This window comes from Natator depressus, chromosome 1 (assembly GCF_965152275.1).
Source record: "Natator depressus isolate rNatDep1 chromosome 1, rNatDep2.hap1, whole genome shotgun sequence".
In the NCBI taxonomy this organism is placed as follows: Eukaryota; Metazoa; Chordata; order Testudines; family Cheloniidae; genus Natator; species Natator depressus.
This window is the reverse complement of record NC_134234.1, coordinates 282,435,919-282,454,329: the sequence shown is the minus strand read 5'-3', so window position 1 is coordinate 282,454,329 and position 18,411 is coordinate 282,435,919. Positions and strand designations below refer to the sequence as shown.

At 40.5% G+C, this 18,411-nt stretch overlaps 1 protein-coding gene across 2 annotated transcripts in view; it reads right to left on the bottom strand.

Annotated features, from left to right (window-relative positions):
• Window positions 1–18,411, bottom strand: part of PTPRB (protein tyrosine phosphatase receptor type B) — a 107,656-nt gene that overhangs the window by 62,211 nt on the left and 27,034 nt on the right. Inside the window, exons 1-5 of one of the 2 annotated variants that reach the window (XM_074942051.1) lie at window positions 13,724–13,778; window positions 13,076–13,352; window positions 3,223–3,501; window positions 2,588–2,845; window positions 1,434–1,697 (exon numbers count right to left, since the gene is read on the bottom strand). In XM_074942051.1, coding sequence (XP_074798152.1) covers window positions 1,434–1,697; window positions 2,588–2,845; window positions 3,223–3,501; window positions 13,076–13,352; window positions 13,724–13,777 — 1,132 coding nt within the window. In that variant the 5' untranslated portion in view covers window position 13,778. Of the gene's footprint in view, window positions 1–1,433; window positions 1,698–2,587; window positions 2,846–3,222; window positions 3,502–13,075; window positions 13,353–13,723; window positions 13,779–18,411 lie in introns of those variants that run through there. The other variant, XM_074942052.1, reaches the window with a different exon arrangement.

The following is an 18,411-nucleotide window of genomic DNA, read 5'->3' as shown; positions in this document are numbered from 1 at the left end:
CTCAGACATTGCCGAAGTGCTTTGACCAGTTATAGTAAAATCAAGCCCCAGATTTTTCACCTGTCAATGGGAATTAGATTCTTAAGAGTTTAAAATCACTTTTGAAAATGAGATTTATGGTCCTAAGGCAGTTAGGCATTGCAACACTGAATGCAGCAATGCCTAAATACCTTTAAAAATTTGGGCCAAAATGCATTTTGACAAAGTGTAGTACTCATCTGAGTGAGAAATTTACCCTCTCCCACACAAAGAACTCACTGTTTGTCAGTTACTGACATCAGAAATGCTGAACCTTAAATCAGAGGTTAGCGAAAACCTTATGCATCTTCAGAATGAAACTCGCAGCATTTTAAGTTATTTTTCCTGCTGTTCTCTGTAGTTGTTTAACTCAGATGGACTCTATCAACAATTTTTGGATGTCCTGCATGTACTTTTCACCCACTTGAAAACTTTTCCAATCTAAATTCTACCAATTGCCAAGAGGTGTAGGATGGAGGTAACATGGACTCATGGTTAACAGTAGTGTGTGGGTGGGAAGAACTTTGGCAGTCTTTTCAGTTTGATCAATCAGATAAGATGAAAAATAACTATACACCTAAAATAAATAAATAACCCAACACCACAAAGGCTGCCATGTGCCTTAGTCAGTGCTGTGGGCAGTCAAAATGGCTTAGATTTAATGAGCTATGCCTAGAACCAGGATCTTGCTTACGACCAAATTTCATAGCATATCAAATGCTTGGGATCTTAATATTGATGACTCCGTTCCAATATATATAAACGAACTCTAGAACCGTTGTGATTGAGACCAAAGACTTGAACATGTCTGACTTGTGAGTGTTCTTCTATCCACAGATATATGACCATAGAGGGGCAATGTTGTTATACTTTGTTGATAGTTTTAAATAATTGCACAGTACCTTACATGCACACTTCCATTTACTGTAGCCCTGTTTTATCTCTCTCTCTGGATTGTGTTCAAAATAATAAAATTAGGCAAAAATTACTGAACGTACAGGCGCTGAATAGTTTTGCTACAGGCTCAACCTATGCTGATTTCTATCTACAGCATATACCACCGCTTCTTTCTGACAGGTCAGCACTGTAGCTTTGACTACTGGCTGCAAGGTTGCTGTAAGCAGTAAGGAGTACTGTAAGGAGTACAGTAAGATCAGCACAACAATTTTTGCCTCACAGAATCATAGAGTTTAAGGCCAGAAGGGACCACTAGATAATCTATTCTGACCTCCTGTACATCACAGGCCACCAACACCAGCCAGCACCTGCACACTATACTCAACAACCAAATCTCAGCAACCTCCTATTGCCTAGCAACCAAATCTGCTTCTCTTCCAACTACTTGGCAGTGTATTCAATGGGATAGATCAAAGAGGCTTTGATTACAAATGTTCTTACTGATGCACAAGACTTACCTGTCCTGCCAGTTGCCATCTTATCAGTGAATAATTCACCACTGATTGTGCTGACAGTGACCTGATAAAGACTTCCTGGAATCAACTTGTCAAACTGAGCCTCTGTGACCTGGGGCTGTAAAGTTTTGATTTCTTTAATGGATCCAAGATGAGACAGAGTGATATTGTAGAAATCTAGGTTTCCTAGAGGTCTTTTCCATGTAACTTTTAATGTATCCAAGCTGCCATCATTCGTCACCATCAAAGCTGAGACTTCTGCTGGGGCTAAAAAAAACATAACGAAAAAGAAAACAAAATATTTCACCCACAGAGTACACAACATGTACATGACATGTAGTTTGATTTTTTAAACCTATATTTAAGACCATTTATACCCAAAGTGGCTCTACTAACATTGCTTACTGTAACATCACTGGATGATCAAATACACGAGTCACCTCCTTATTTTCATTGATTGTGCATGTTGAATGTAAAGGCTTATAATGGCACGCGCTGCTCAAGGTTATTGAAAGCCAGAGAGGTGTTAGCACAACAAAAGCTGTAGTTTGACTGGAGTTATTCCTGATTGACACCAGTGTAAGTGGGATCAAAATATGACTCTTTGTATTTTGACATTTCACCAGAAGAAAAGCAAACCAACAACTTTTACCTTGTTTTCTGCGAGGGCTGTTCTTAAACGTATCAAAAGTTACGAAGGTTCTTTTCTTCCTGTTTTGTTTTTCTAAAGTGACCGCTTTGACCTATGCTATTCCATGCAGATTTAAATAGTGGGTCACCATCTACTGTCATGCCATGTGCATAATTCCCAGTGAAGTCAACAGGAGTTTTCAGTGAGTCTCAAAGTCAGGATTTCTAACCCCCCAAAAATAAACTACAGAAATATTACCTCCAACTTTTCAGAAAACCACTAAACTCTGCAACTCAGATAATTAAGTTAAACCCCATACAATGCTATGAAAGAATGGGGCTGTATGCTGCCTAGATTCAGGCGTGCAACATTCAATTGGGGTCAGCTGGAGCTCTGCCACACAGAGGGCAGAATTATGAACCTTAGTGTTCAGTTTAGGCCAGACCAAACAATTCCACTTCTTATTTTGAAATGCGCTATATTGCAGCCTCACAGTTTTACTATGAGTTATTTATGATATCATTACCTGTCCTAACCAGTTTAAAGTTGTAGCTCTCTAGTCCTGCAGCTTCAGCTATGATAGTGAGATTATACAGGTGACCTGCTGTAAGTCCAAGAAAAGTGTAGGAGAGTAAGCGTTCCTCATGGTTGATCTCACGAACCGGTCCTTCTTTATCCAGTAATAGCAGCCTGTATCGATCCACATAACCAGAGCCAGGTAACCATGAAACGTGGATAGTGTCTGTCTTGACACTGATCTGAATGTTTTGCACTGGGGATGGCACTGATGAAATAAAAAACATATGTTTTACAGGTAATGGTTTTCTTCACTATCTGAGCAAGATTGAACTGTTCAACTTTGCAAAGATTTTGAGTGTTTAGGGTTTGCCAAAAGCAAAACCAAAATTGATGGTCAAATTGGACCTGCCAACATTTCTTCATACTTAGAAGAGGTCTCTTAAAATTAATTAGAAATTCTTTGTTTACCTCTATTTATAACCAACGTGAACCATGTTAGGTTAATGAAGACTGATTACATGCATAACTTGCTATCTAGGAGAAATGCATATCTATACCCTTTTTGAAATGCAAAACCTCAAAATGTGTGTAAAAATGCTCAGTAGCCTTATTTAGATGCACTACACATAAAACAGGTCTCACCAGTAGATCCGCTGATGTGAATTGCTGGGGTGCTTTTATTTCCAGCAACTGCAGTGATGATAACATTGTATTTGCTCCCAGGGGTGAGACTGGAAAAGGTCTCTTCTCTTCTTGAAATACCTCCTTGTATTGAGACATTCTGTATCTTTTTATTATTATGATCAGATAATTGTAGCTCATACCAGTCCACCTTTCCTGAGGATGGACTCCACGAGACCTGCAAGCTTGTGGAAGTAGTTTTTTCCTTATTAATTTCAAATTTAGCTGGTGGTAAGGGATCTGTAATTACAAATAACAGCAAAAATATTAATTTAGTTAGGTTTTAGAAGAGTTTTACAGGTTAGCTCAATCAACTCCAACAATTTCCAGTTTTTCATCATTCCACTGCAAATCTTTATTGAAATTTTTTCTTTATTCCATTTCCAAACACCAGGTTCACTGAAAACACAACTAATCTTCCTATAAATTGGCCCTGGAGAACCCAGATATATGTATACTATAGAAAAGCACATGCTTCAGTGTGTGTAAATAAAGAGTTTCAAAATCTGTTGACAACAAACCTATTGCATCACTATATTAGAAACAGCCCTGCAGTCATAATGACTCAGGATAATGTAGTCTATAAATATTAGAGCATCAGTGACTAACTTTCAGGTGCTTATGCCAGATTATGAGGGTTTTTTAGTTGGATGCACAATAGCAATACCACAAATAAATGCACAACATATTTCAGCATTCCCCGGCAGTTAAGTTGGACACAAAAGTATGTATATTTAAAGTTCTTCAAGATAAAAGTACAATTTTAATTACGATAGTGTTTTGGTTTTTGCTATTGTCTTCAATCAGAATAAGCACCTTCTGACAATACATATCCACTCTTCTACTGGAAGGGTCTCCAATACCAGAAGTATTGTCCTACACATCAGGTCTAAACAACAATAACAAAAAACCCCAAAAAAGCTGTATATAAGCTTTTAGAATGTATACTTTAAAGGACTATTCTTTGATTAAGTAGTCATCTTGGCCAAACTGTTTGAGAGAAAGCTTAAGCTCCAAAAATGATAGCAAGTATACTCCAAAATTTACAGACTTTTGATTATTTCATAGTTTCTTGTAACTAAAAGAAGTCATTATACACTGATGCACTAAAGCTCTCATTTGTCTTTGATAACATGGTTACGTTATAATGAACAAAAAAGTACTAAAGTTGCAGAGTTAAGCACTCAAACGTTAGGAAGTGACTGAATTTAGTGCCCGTGCAGCCTTAATACAGCCTCCTTGTGCATATATATGCCTTGCCCAACGTAACACACAAAGAGTGTGGCAGAGCCAGACAGAGATCCCAGCTGTGCAGGATACCAGCACAGCATCTCAACCCCCTCAAAACCCATCCTTTTCCTTCTTTCAACCCACTGCTTCATTCACTGTGTACCCTGAGTAAAGCAGGGGCCCTATAAAACAAACGGGCAACTTTGATTCAGGCATTTCCTAACTTTTGAGTGCCTGACTTTGCAAACTTAAATATTCTTTTAATGTAATTTCTTGTACGTAAACTTCTAAGTTTTTTTTTAAACCAACCCCCCCACCCCTGCATAAATTCCATCCAAACCACACTGACCCTTCCATAGGGTTCCGCTTCAGACTTGCAAATTATGCCCTTTCACTGGCACACAGGGTACAATGCGGGGGAGTGGCCCTGAGGAGATTTCCTTACAGCAAGAATATCCTGTGGCTAGTTTACATGTTCCTGTGGTGCTGTTTGGCATAGGTTAGTGCTAGGGCCGGGGCCAGACAGGGGCATGATGGGTAGCAGCCAGAGCGTTCTGCACACAGGAAAGTCTGGGCTGTGGAGAAGCCTGGAGACAGCCTGGTAAGGCTGCTGTGAGTTAGAGCATCCTCCAAGGCTGCTCTTACCCGGGGGACACACAGGCTGCTAGAGCAGGTTAGAATCTGGGAGGCACAAAGGTGGTTTACAGTCACCTTCGCCCTCTCCGTTGGGCCATAAGTTTTAGTGCAGCATAGAACGTGGCCCTGGATTTGATTTTCAACCTCTTCTGAAGTGAGCTTGTGCAACCTCTCAGTTACCCTATCTGTAAATTGGGACAAAATGGTACTTGCTAGCCTCCTCAGGCGGGGGTGTGAGGCCTTGCTCAGTAATAAGGGCTGCGAAGAGCTGAGACTGTGATGTGTCCTGATGAAAGCTGGAGGCATGTATCATCCAGAACACATCACACGATCCACTGTCTACAGCCAAGCCCTAAGATACAACCGAACTTGCTCCAATCCCTCAGACAGAGACAAACCCCACAAGATCTTTATCAAACATTCTTAAAATTGCAATACCCACCTGGGGAAGTGAGGAAACAGATTGACAGAGTGAGACGGGTACCCAGAAGTCACCTATTACAGGACAGGCCCAACAAGGAAAACAACAGAACACCACTGGGCGTCACGTATAGCCCCCAGCTAAAATGTCTCCAGCACATCATCAATGATCTACAACCTATCCTGGAAAACGATCCCTTACTCTCCTACACCTTGGGAGGCAGGCCAGTCCTTGCAGTCCTTACAGACAGCCCCCCAACCTGAAGCAAATACTCACCAGCAACTACACACCACACCACAGAAACACTAACCCAGGAACCAATCCCTGCAGCAAACCTCGTTGCCTTCTCTGTCCCCATATCTACTCTAGCGACACCATCAGAGGACTCAACCACACCAGCCACACCATCAGGGGCTCATTCACCTGCACGTCTACTAATGTGATATATGCCATCATGTGCCTGCAATGCCCCTCTGCCATGTTCATTGGCCAAACTGGACAGTCCCCATGTAAAAGAATAAATGGACACAAATCGGACATCAGGAATGATAACATACAAAAGCCAGTAGGAGAACACTTCAATCTTCCTGGACATTCTATAACAGATTTGAAAGTAGCTATACTTGAACAAAAAAACTTCAGAAACAGACTTCAAAGAGAAACAGCAGAACTAAAATTCATTTGCAAATTTAACACCATTAATTTGGGCTTGAATAGGGACTGGGAGTGGCTGGCTCATTACAAAAGCAGCTTTGCCTCTCCTGGAATTGACACCTCCTCATCTATTGTTGGGAGTGGACTACATCCACCCTGATCGAATTGGCCCTGTCAACACTGGTTCTCCACTTGTGAGGTAACTCCCTTCTCTTCAGGTGTCAGAATATTTATGTCTGCATCTATAATTTTCACTCCATGCATCTGAAGAAATAGTTTTTACCCATGAAAGCCTATGCTCAAATAAATCTGTTAGTCTTTAAGGTGCCACTGGACTCCTTGTTGTTTTTGTGCATACAGACTAACACAGCTACCCGCGATACTTAATTATAAGACTTTGCTACCAGCTCCACCTATAATATATAATAATCCGTTAAAGACGATTATCTGGCAAATAGCAAGAATGTAAAATTATTCTTTGAAGGTGACTGGTTGAATTAGAAAAAATCACCCTTTAGGAGTCAAACAAATACTAGCATTATGTAAGGTAAGAGATGCAGGAAATTCTTAAGTGGAGAAGAACCATAGGTGATAAATGGAAGGATCTTTCATTCTTGCTGAAACAACATAATTAGGATTAGGCTGACTGATTGCAAAAGTAATCAACACTGTAATCATGTCTCTTATCAAATCATATCAAAGATAATAGCATATTATTATTTTACATGCTACAGTTTCTTCATAATGTACACTGTGCTGGGTGTGGAATTTAATTTCCAAAGTATATTTAAAAAAAAAAAGTTGCGTGCCTAGAAGGTGAAGTTCAGAAATTCAAACTTTATCTAATCTATCTGGCCCAGAAAACAAAACACTCAGTCCTTTGTACATCCGTTAGAACAAAGGAACAATGAGATTGGGAAATGCCTGGGCTGAAAGAGCTCTGGCTGGAAACACACACTTAAAAAACCATTTACATTGTTATTATATTCTCTGCTGGCAACTGTCCCACACTGATATATCACAGAAATAAAAAATTTTCATGAAGATATTTTTATACTACTCTATAATGAACGAATGCCTTTGAATATATAAAATAAATAAATCTGGGTGTTTAATTTTTTTTTAAATTCCACTACACTAATATCTTAGTTGTTGTGAAATTTTTTAGTAAGAGTACTTACTGGACATGCACAGCCCTTGTATGTACATTTGATTAACAGACTAGTTATGATTACAGATGCAGATTCTCAAAGACATGATGGACTGTAATTATGGAAACATAATATATTATCCATGAGAAAGATATAATCTAGGATGTGAGCACAGGTCTGAGAGCTGGGAACTCTCAAATTCCAATTTAACTCTCTCTCTGTTTCCGTTTCTATAAATCAGAGATAATACTTACCTACCACACAGGAATTTTGTGAAGATTAGTTCATGGACCTGATCCTAGAGTCCTTAAATGATCAATTTCTTTGGGATGAGCTGCATAACGTTTTGCTTCTTGTGAGAGATGAAGCCCATATTCATGATGATAAAACCTTTATATCACACTACTCCAATATTATTCTCTATTAATAATCTGTCTCTTGAGAGGATAATTATTTAATATTTGTAATGCTTACAGGCCTGACTATGTCAGGACCCCATTATGATCAATGCTGTACAAGATACAGTAAATGACATTTGTCTCAAAGATCTCACAATTTATAGAATTACAAGGATGGTCCATCAATATCTGTGGAGTTTATAAAGCCACAGAAAAAAAATAAAGGGGTATAGTCTTATCTCCAAATTGACTTGGAGTCTGACTGAGTTTATGAACTCTGTTGGTATATTACTAGGGTGAAAGAATTTTTACTTTGTTCAGTTCAAATACTTAACTTCAAAGTGGTTGCTAGCACAGGTGCCTGTATTTGTCAGTGGAACCAGTCTGAGTCAAGGCAGAAACAGTATCTACCAGTGTAGTATTTTAGGAGAATACCATAGAATCATAGAACTGGAAGGGACCTCGAGAGGTCATCTAGTCCAGTGCAGTATTCTACACTCAAGGCAGGACTAAGTATTATGTAAACCTTCCCTGACAGGTGTTTGTCCAACCTGCTCTAAAAATCCCCAATGATGGAGATTCCACAACTTCCCTAGGCAATTTATTCCAGTGCTTATGTAACCCACACACCTCCTGGGTATGGTATTCTGTCCCATCTAGTGGCACCGAGACCACTTAAAGAGAGAGATAAAATGAGTCTGCTCTACAGCCTTGGCTAACAGCCAGTTAGCTTTTAGCTTATGCTGTAAAGGCTCATGCGCTAAGCTCCAAAGGTCCCCGGTTTGATCCCGCCTGCCAATGACCAGGGTCTGTTGGCATTACACTTAATCACCCTGACAGTTAGGAAGTTTTTCCTAATGTCCAATCTAAACCACCCTTGCTGCAGTTTAAGCCCATTGTTTCTTGTCCTATCCTCAGAGTTTAAGAACAACTTTTCTCCCTCCTCCTTGTAACAACCTTTTATATACTTGAAAAATGTTATGTCCCCTCTCAGTCTTCGCTTTTCCAGACTAAACAAACCCAATTTTTTCAATTTTTCCTCATCGTCATGTTTTCTAGACCTTTAATCATTTGTGTTGCTCTTCTCCAGACTTTCTCCAATTTGTCCACATCCTTCCTGAAATGTGGTGCCCAGAACTGGACACAATACTCCAGTTGAGGCCTAATACCATGTTGTACAATGTATTAAAACCCCCTCTAATTATAGCTAAACCTAGTGTCTTTATGAATGAAAATATAAGAGTCAACTGAAAGTTTTAAATAATTTATTCAAAAACTAAGGAAATACCCAAATAAAAACTTCATTAAGATACCTTCAAGGTTCTAAAGACCAATTAATTACATCTGGATTTTAAAATATGTATTTTCCCACACATTTAACCATAATTTAGAACTAATGTAAAAGTGTTTTTTAAATAGGGCTGGATTCACAAAAGGACTTAGGCACCTAACTGCTATTTTTGGTGCCTAAATTCCAGAATCAGACCCCAGTGGGATTCACAAGCCCTCTGTTCAGCCATAGCTGAACCCTGTAGGCCTAAGCTCACTCAACGCCTACGTTTTTGCAGTAAAAGTTCCACAGGTGTCCATGTTTCTGCCAGTGTGCAGAAAAGTTTCTGCTGCTCCCCTTTAGGTGTTCAGATGCCTAAGCCCCAGTGCGATGCACAAACCAGGGGAAGATAGGTGTTTCTCCCTCTAACTTGCCTATGGAGCCCAATGCAGTTATCTTGTGAATCTGGCTCTAATGTTCTAAGTAATGCCTTGAAGTCACTCAGAGGGACTACTCAGATGTAAAAAGTTAATCACGTGCACAAGTGTTTGCAGAATCAGGGCCTAAGTGTTTTTGTCTGAAAACATAAAATCCAATCCTACCACCTTTATCCATACAGTGGTCCTTATTCACATTTGAATAAGGGTTACAAGCCCCCTAGACACATATTTTGTCATCACAAATTTTAAAATATCAATAATATTGTCCGGAATATATATATGTAAATGTATATCTTGTATACTAGTTTATGTACTTTAAATACTACAGAACTGCCAATATAAATACTAAAATATGCCAAAGGCACAAACTTGATGCCTAATCACATCTGTAATTTTAGGTATACATTGCAGAATTTATCTGTAGAGCTCAGTTCTGATAAATTATCAGCATTTCCCCTCTCATGTTGTGCTCTCCAAAAATAGCACTACTATCAAAATGAAAGAGCAATATATATAATATTTATGCCACTTTTTGGGGAGTAAAGACCAGTTGTAGAGGTTCAGATATTGTCTTTTCTAATTAATAATCTGTAGACTAAAGATTCTTCAGTAAACATCACCATGACAGACTTCACCTGAATGAACCTTTGTGGTATATTGGATCAATGTTCTACAAATTAATAGTCTTCAGTTGTCAAATTAAATGGCAATTTAGGTAAACTCTTTTTTCTTGTTTAGAAAAAGCCCTGTCTTTTAACATATACAGTTTTTCTTTTAATACATTAATGTATTAAATTACAGTATCTTGAAGTAATTTAAGAGTCTGAATTATACTCACAAAACCAAATCAAATTAATTTCCTCAATTTAAACCTTTTGCTTAGGAATTGCAGCATGTGTGGTATTTACTACACATTGATCTCACCTTAAATACCAAAGCAGAATGGAGCAAAATGAAGATAGAATGATTTTTTTTTAATTTTAGGGGTTTAAGTTAAACTTCAACATTATTTTAACTACCCTACCGCTTCATATTGTAAGTGTGAACATTTGACATTAAGGTACAGCATTAAGCAAAACGTCATGGGCAAAATGTAAACTCGGCATGAGAACCAGCCTATAAAAGCGTCAGCAGTACGGAACGTTCACAAGAAGTTATGTATGTGGTCTATATAACACAGATTATTTTATATATATCTATATACACACTGGGCCTGATTCTGCTCCTATTAAAGTCAATGGGAGTTTTGCCTTTCAGTATAATCGGCCCCAAAAGGTCCCCTCACACAAACACACTCACAGGTTAATTTCCAAGAATAAATGCCTTTATAGATTCAGTTTCCATAACTTAGTTAACAAAAGTACTGACACTAGAAGTCAGTGAGAAAAAAGGGGGGAAAGTCTTCCAAAAAACTAGAGTAAAATGTTGCCCCTAGTGGAAATGAAGGAATAGCCTCTTTAAAAACTGTATATTACTATATATTAAAATGTACTGTATTTTACTGTATGTATTCTTTTGCCTTGTTAAACCTTAACAAATCAAAGACATTAATTAAAACATTGTAAATAGTTACATTTGGCAGATAATTGTGTATTTCTATACATAATCCAAATTATGTAAATGACTTGACTACATTCAGGTGCTGGGTGATATTGCAAAGTAAATATTGCAGATAAAGCAACCTGAGTAGCTGCTTCCATAGGCAATTTTCACAATCTCCTTGAGAGATATGTATAAAAAGCCCCTCTCTCCTTCTTGCTAACCTCTCTGCTATCCAAACCCAAACCTCACCTAGATCAAGGTAAACTAATTTAGAGGATTTCAGCTGTAAACTTTTGTCAATCTTGTTACTTTGTATCCAACAGACGTGATCATACAAATATTGTACACAGATCTGTTTCAATCATTCTGTCATTTTCTTATATTCTGTGAAAGGCTGTTTACCAAGATGGAAATCTGTCAAAAATGATACATATAAACCATTGTCTAAATTCAATATTATAATATAATCAAAACATTTTCCACTTATACAATATATAAGCTCCTGTCTATGTTGCTACCTTTTGCTCATCTTCTATTCAAGGGCTATATAAAAAACCTTTACCATTCAACTAAGATTGTGATAGATACCTGCTACTTAGATAAGTTAATTTGTTATTTTTGCTTTTAAAGTATGACTCATCAATATTAAAAACAGTTGGAGCAATGCATGATATAGATTTAAATTGCTGTTACTGTGGAAACCATTAGTTCTACCAAGCCCTACTAAAAATATTTCTCGCATTGAATATATGCCTATCAGACTGGATTTGACTACACTAGACTGTTTTATCTTGAGTTAATTGATTGCCAATTAACTGAGGTTAGTTAACATTATTTGGAGAAGAGGCACAGTAATTAACATTATTTGGAGAAGAGGCACAGTTATTGTGAAATAAAACAATGAGGATTAGAGAAGGTCAGTTCTAAGTATTCATCTACTATCACCTTCAGACATAAACAAAGACCACCTTTAAAAATTGCAGTGCCTCTCTATAGCTAAGATTTCAGGAAGGGATAAAGGAAGGGATCAGATGATAGAGGCTTTTACACTTTAACAACTCAGGTTTGCGGTCCTGTATTAGCAACTAGCAGAAGGCTGTCAAATATTATATTTCAGCAGCTTTTTTAAAAAAGAACTATATGAAATTAAAACATCAGTATATGTAAGAAAGTGTCCAATCTTTCTCCCACTGAAGTCAATAGTTTGGTGCAGTTCTTTGTTTTAAAGCTATAAATTGTTCCTACATAGGAAACCAATGACACTGCATTTGCAGAATATGGATAGAAAATATTTCAGTATATTTATAGCCAATTATGTTTCCAATACAATAAACCTATTGAGAACAACTGGTCTTTATGTAATACCACATGTATGCCCATGATTTGTATTTGTAGGAAATGTTGTACACACATTTTTATTTTAACTATAATCACCAGCAGTTTTATTTTAGGAAAAAGTATTAGCTTTGAACAGCTACCTGTCAGCTTTCACGGGCTGAAATTGGTCAAACTTATTTCCAATAAACTTATGCAGAGTAAAACAGTCAGTTATGCACTCTTGATAGGTTCAGTTAGTTTATAATGGAATAGTTGTGTTTTAAATGCAAGCAAATATGCTATGAACGGAGAATCTGTAACGTCTTTGAAGAGCACAAAGCATATTTTATGCTGCTATTTCAAAATAGATCTTCTGTTTTGTATTATAATCGTTCGAAATCTATTTTTTAACAAAATAAACCCTTTAAACAGATCTAGACTATTCACAGTAAAATCTCCCTTCAAGCCCAGAGTGCTACTTTTCAGCAGCACTTACTGAGAGCAACTGGGAAGGAGTTAAAGCATGGGAATTCTACAGCCAGCCTGCTGCAAACGATATAGATTTAAAGTGCCTTTGGAAACAGAGTCAATAATCCTTTGGGACATCATCTGCCTTCTATTTTCCATCATCAAAGCAAGGTCAGGAAAATCAGCCTCGAAATAAGATTGTGGGGGGAACAAACCACCCCAAGCCCCCTTTCCTACGCTGCCAAAAAAAGAAAAGTTTGCAGCACTTCTGCACCTGTCGCCCTTACCTGTTTGCAAGGAGATGTTCCTCGTTTCTGTGTCCGAGAGAGAGAAAATCCTGAGATGATACAAAGTCCCTGCTTCTAAGCCATTGTAGCTGCATTCGTAGGACTCGTTAGTCTTCTGGACGGGATGACACTCCGTGTGCGAGGCGTTGTCAGAGCTGCACGTCAGGGTGAAGTTGCAGAGATTCCCCAAACTGCTCCATTTGAGATAGACAGACCGGCTGGAGACCCTCCACTCCGTCAGGTTGATGGCGCATTTCACAGGCTCCCCATGGCCCTTCTGGAGAGGACAACACAGACCGCTGATTAGCCACAACGTGCCTTGACTTCTGCAGCACTCACCTTATTCCCTGAGTCGGTCTTGGGGCCATTGGGGTCGCTCACCAGGTGGGGAGACTTGCAACGTGAGTCAAGAAAAGGAGACATTGCCCCCGCTGCCCCTGGGGGGGGGGGTGCTGCTCGTGAAGGCAGCGATGGAAATTCACCTGGGGGAGAGGTGGGCGAGTGGCAGGAGGCAGAGGGGAGTCTCTGAGAAGCAGGAAAGGGGGGTGCAGGTGAGTTGCTCTGGGATGGACTCAGTGAAGATGAAATAATGGGGGGGGGGAACTGCGGGTTCCCCATGGCGCCCCTTCCCCCCTCCTGGCAGCTCACCTTGATGAGGGCCAGCGCCATCCACAAGGAGACCCCAGCTGCCGAGCGCAGCATTGCCACCAGTGTTTTATTTGCAATAATCCTCGTAGTGGGGGGTGGGGAGGGATAAAGAAGCGAAGTTGCCAAAAATGGGTCCTGGGTCGAGCCCCCCTCCCCCCCCGGCTGGTGCGCGAGGGGCAGCCCTCTGCGGGGCAGGGCACTTGTCGCATGCGCTCAGGGGGGGGCCCGGGCTCCCTGAGGTTTCCTTCGGGCAGGGGGTGCGCAGGGGCTGCCCGCGGCCGGCTGCAGGCTCCGGGAGGAGGAGGAGGAGGAGGAGGAGGAAGAGGCAGCTCGCCGCAGCACTTCCCACGCTGCCATGCTGACCCCGGCTGACTTTGCCTCAGCCCTGGCCGCCGACTTCCGCAATCAAAAGGCAATTTCCTTGCGTCCCTCTCCAGAGGCACAAGGGGGGGGGGGGCAGGAGCCAATGTCTGCGGCCGGCAGGGCGCCCAGGCCGGGCTGCCCCTTGTGCCCCCCTCAGCCTGCTCCAAGACTTTCACTTTCCTCCGCTCCTTCCTCCTGGTGCTAGGCTCAGCGCCTCTCGCTTCTCCCCCTTCACTTTCCTCTCCCACAGCCCTCTTCCTTCCTATCTTCCTCCCTCATCTGCTTTCTCCCGGGGCTCCGCTCCCATCCCAGGGCTATTTCTGACTCGGGAGCGACCAGATGCTCATTGCCCTGAGCTTCTCTCCCCCTCCCCACACCCATCGGAATCTCTTATGTAAACCGTCTCGTTTCACACTTGCCTCACCCCGGGTCCCATCCAGTTCACTTTCCCAGCCCCCCCCCCCCCCCCCAGCCACGTTCTCCTTTGCCAACCTGGGCTTTACACAGATTGTGTTCAAACCGCCTTTCTCATCTGTCTAGAGACTGGGGGTGTCTCTGCAAAGTCATCATCTGGAGAGTGCAACTTTCTGGCTAAGTTTTTCAGCCCCTCCTTCATTCTCTCTGTGCCCCACAGTGTCATTTCAGCAGTGCCCAAGATTAAATAACCAGCAGTCAACATATTCATTCGCTGTTTTTCTAGCATATTCAAACCAGTCTAATCTCTACCTGTAAAAACACACAAAAGAGTTCAAGGCTTTGTATGCCCTAGTGTTTAATTTCTCCACAACTCCATGGATGGAGGAGTAATCAGTACATCAAAGAGGGTCAAGTTATCTCCGCTTCCCCCCCCCCCAACTTTTGTCGTTGAAACAATCTCCTTCCCAGTTCCTGAATAGCTCTGAAACTAAAAATACACACCACAGAAAGCAAGAAAGTCTCCAGATTCTCAGGGAACAAAGAAAATGAATGCCATACACTAAAGAAGCAGAAGCAACAGCAGAACCCACCATTTCTCCTATTTACTCCCATTTCCTTTCATTTACATTTCAAGCCATAGTAAACAGGGGTGGGAGAGGGGGAGGGGGGGTAATGTACCTAGAATTTCAGAGTAGCAGCCGTGTTAGTCTGTATTCACAAAAAGAAAAGGAGTACTAGTGGCACCTTAGAGACTAACCAGTTTATTTGAGCATAATTTATTTATGCTCAAATAAATTGGTTAGTCTCTAAGGTGCCACTAGTACTCCTTTTCTTTGTACCTAGAATTGTTTCACATCTTCAGTATCAGGATAGATAAGATAGAAGCAGATTGGGTAAATTTGGAGTTCACTAGAAAAGAAAAGTAGGCTTTTTTCCCCCTTTACACAGGATATATTATATTTCTGCATTTTCAGTACTATATAATGTACAAGGGTTTTAACTTTCATGATCAACAATTAAGCACATTTCTCAGCAGCATTGTTACATTTTCTTCTGTGGGTACTGACATGAAAAAATGCCGTGAGTTAAAAATAGCTGTTTGTTAACCCTCTTGGAGGAAGGGGGGGCTGTTGGATATTTCTGTCTATTGTTAGAAATAAGTGATCAGTCTGATAAGCAAGATCCAACTTGGTGTGAAAAGGCCAAGCTTCTAACAGCTTTACTCATGCTGAATAGTATCTTGGTCTCTGAGCCCACACTGAACTCTCTGAGTGTGGATTCCCACACCTGTGCAAAGCTCCATGGATTTCAGTGGGACTGTGTGCAGGGGTCCACTGATGCAAAGCTCAGTATTACGATCAACGCGTTATTCTGCACATCGTCCCACTGCAACAAATGTGGCAGAATCTGGCTCAAAATGAAGGACATAAACAATAAATTGAGCATCAACCCAAACACGATATCATGCTGGATCAATTTCAGTGACATGTCTAAAAATTTTCCGTAACCACAACTATGTGATTCATAAGCTGTAGTGATAGGATTAGTGTTATTTTTATGTATTATTTGTAGTATGGTAGTGCCAGGAACCTCAGTCACTGACCAGGACCCTATGGTGCTAGGCACTGTACAAAAACAGTACAAAATGATGGTCTCTGTCCCAAAGAGCTATTCTAAAGTGATAAACAGTAGTGTGATAGGTAACACACGGCATGTGTGTTAGAACAAAATAAATGTAGATCTGAAATGATAGCGGTATCTTGTTAAAATCCATTCAAGTTGAGTGATGTCTGTTGCTGCTCTAGCCACTCAGACTTTCTGGTAAAACAAGATCATTTTTAGAAACAGTGAGGAGATAGTGCTTCCTAGAATGACAAAACATTATCAATATGGTCACCACACCTTCAGAGACCTATAAGCATAACGTATCTGGAAAAAAACTATAGGTCCCTATTTCAACATGTGCATGTTTAAAATCACCTGTTTGTTTGGGGTTTTTTTGAACTTGTGTAGATCACACATAGATCCTTCTGTAAATGCAACATGTTCAGAATCTTAAATTATAGCAAAGATGTACTTTAAAAATACAGGTTTCAGAGTAGCAGCCGTGTTAGTCTGTATTCGCAAAAAGAAAAGGAATACTTGTGGCACCTTAGAGACTAACCAATTTATTTGAGCATAAGCTTTCGTGAGTTACAGCTCACTTCATCGGATGCATTCAGTGGAAAATACAGTGAGGAGATTTATATACACACAGAACATGTAAAAATGCGTGTTTATCATGCACACTGTAAGGAGAGTGATCACTTAAGATGAGCTATTACCAGCAGGAGAGTGGGGGGGGGGGGAAGAAAACCTTTTGTAGTGATAATCAAGGTGGGCCATTTCCAGCAGTTAACAAGAACATCTGAGGAACAGTGGGGGGGGGGCGGAATAAACAAGGGGAAATAGTTTTACTTTGTGTAATGACTCAACCACTCCCAGTCTCTATTCAAGCCTAAGTTAATTGTATCCAATTTGCAAATTAATTCCAATTCAGCAGTCTCTCCTTGGAGTCTGTTTTTGAAGTCTTTTTGTTGAAGAATAGCCACTTTTAGGTCAGAAATCGAGTGACCGGAGAGATTGCAGTGTTCTCCGACTGGTTTATGAATGTTATAATTCTTGACGTTGGATTTGTGTCCATTTATTCTTTTACGGAGAGACTGTCCAGTTTGACCAATGTACATGGCAGAGGGGATTATTGGTTTATTACATTGGTCAAACTGGACAGTCTCTACGTAAAAGAATAAATGGACACAAATCAGATGTCAAGAATTATAACATTCATAAACCAGTCGGAGAACACTTCAATCTCTCTGGTCATAGAATCATAGAATATCAGGGTTGGAAGGGACCTCAAGAGGTCATCTAGTCCAACCCCCTGCTCAAAGCAGGACCGATCCCCGACTAAATCATCCCAGCCAGGGCTTTGTCAAGCCTGATCTTAAAAACTTCTAGGGAAGGAGATTCCACCACCTCCCTAGGCATTCCAGTGTTTCACCACCCTCATAGTGAAAAAGTTTTTCCTAATATCCAACCTAAATCTCCCCCACTGCAACTTGAGACCATTACTCCTTGTTCTGTCATTTGCTACCACTGAGAACAGTCTAGAGCCATCCTCTTTGGAACCCCCTTTCAGGTAGTTGAAAGCAGCTATCATATCCCCCCTCATTCTTCTCTTCTGAAGACTAAACATCCCCAGTTCCCTCAGCCTCTCCTCATAAGTCATGTGTTCCAGTCCCCTAATCATTTTTGTTGCCCTCCGCTGGACTCTTTCCAATTTTTCCACATCCTTCTTGTAGTGTGGGGCTCAAAACTGGACACAGTACTCCAGATGAGGCCTCACCAATGTCGAATAGAGGGGAACGATCACGTCCCTCGATCTGCTGGCAATGCCCCTACTTATACGTCCCAAAATGCCATTGGCCTTCTCGGCAACAAGGGCACACTCTTGACTCATATCCAACTTCTCGTCCACTGTAACCCCTAGGTCCTTTTCTGCAGAACTGCTGCTGAGCCATTCGATCCCTAGTCTGTAGCGGTGCATTGGATTCTTCCGTCCTAAGTGCAGGACTCTGCACTTGTCCTTGTTGAACCTCATCAGATTTCTTTTGGCCCAATCCTCCAATTTGTCTAGGTCCCTCTGTATCCTATCCCTAGCCTCCAGCGTATCTACCACTCCTCCCAGTTTAGTGTCACTTGATTTCTGACCTAAAAGTGGCTATTCTTCAACAAAAACACTTCAAAAACAGACTCCAAGGAGAGACTGCTGAATTGGAATTAATTTGCAAATTGGATTCAATTAACTTAGGCTTGAATAGAGACTGGGAGTGGTTGAGTCATTACACAAAATAAAACTATTTCCCCTT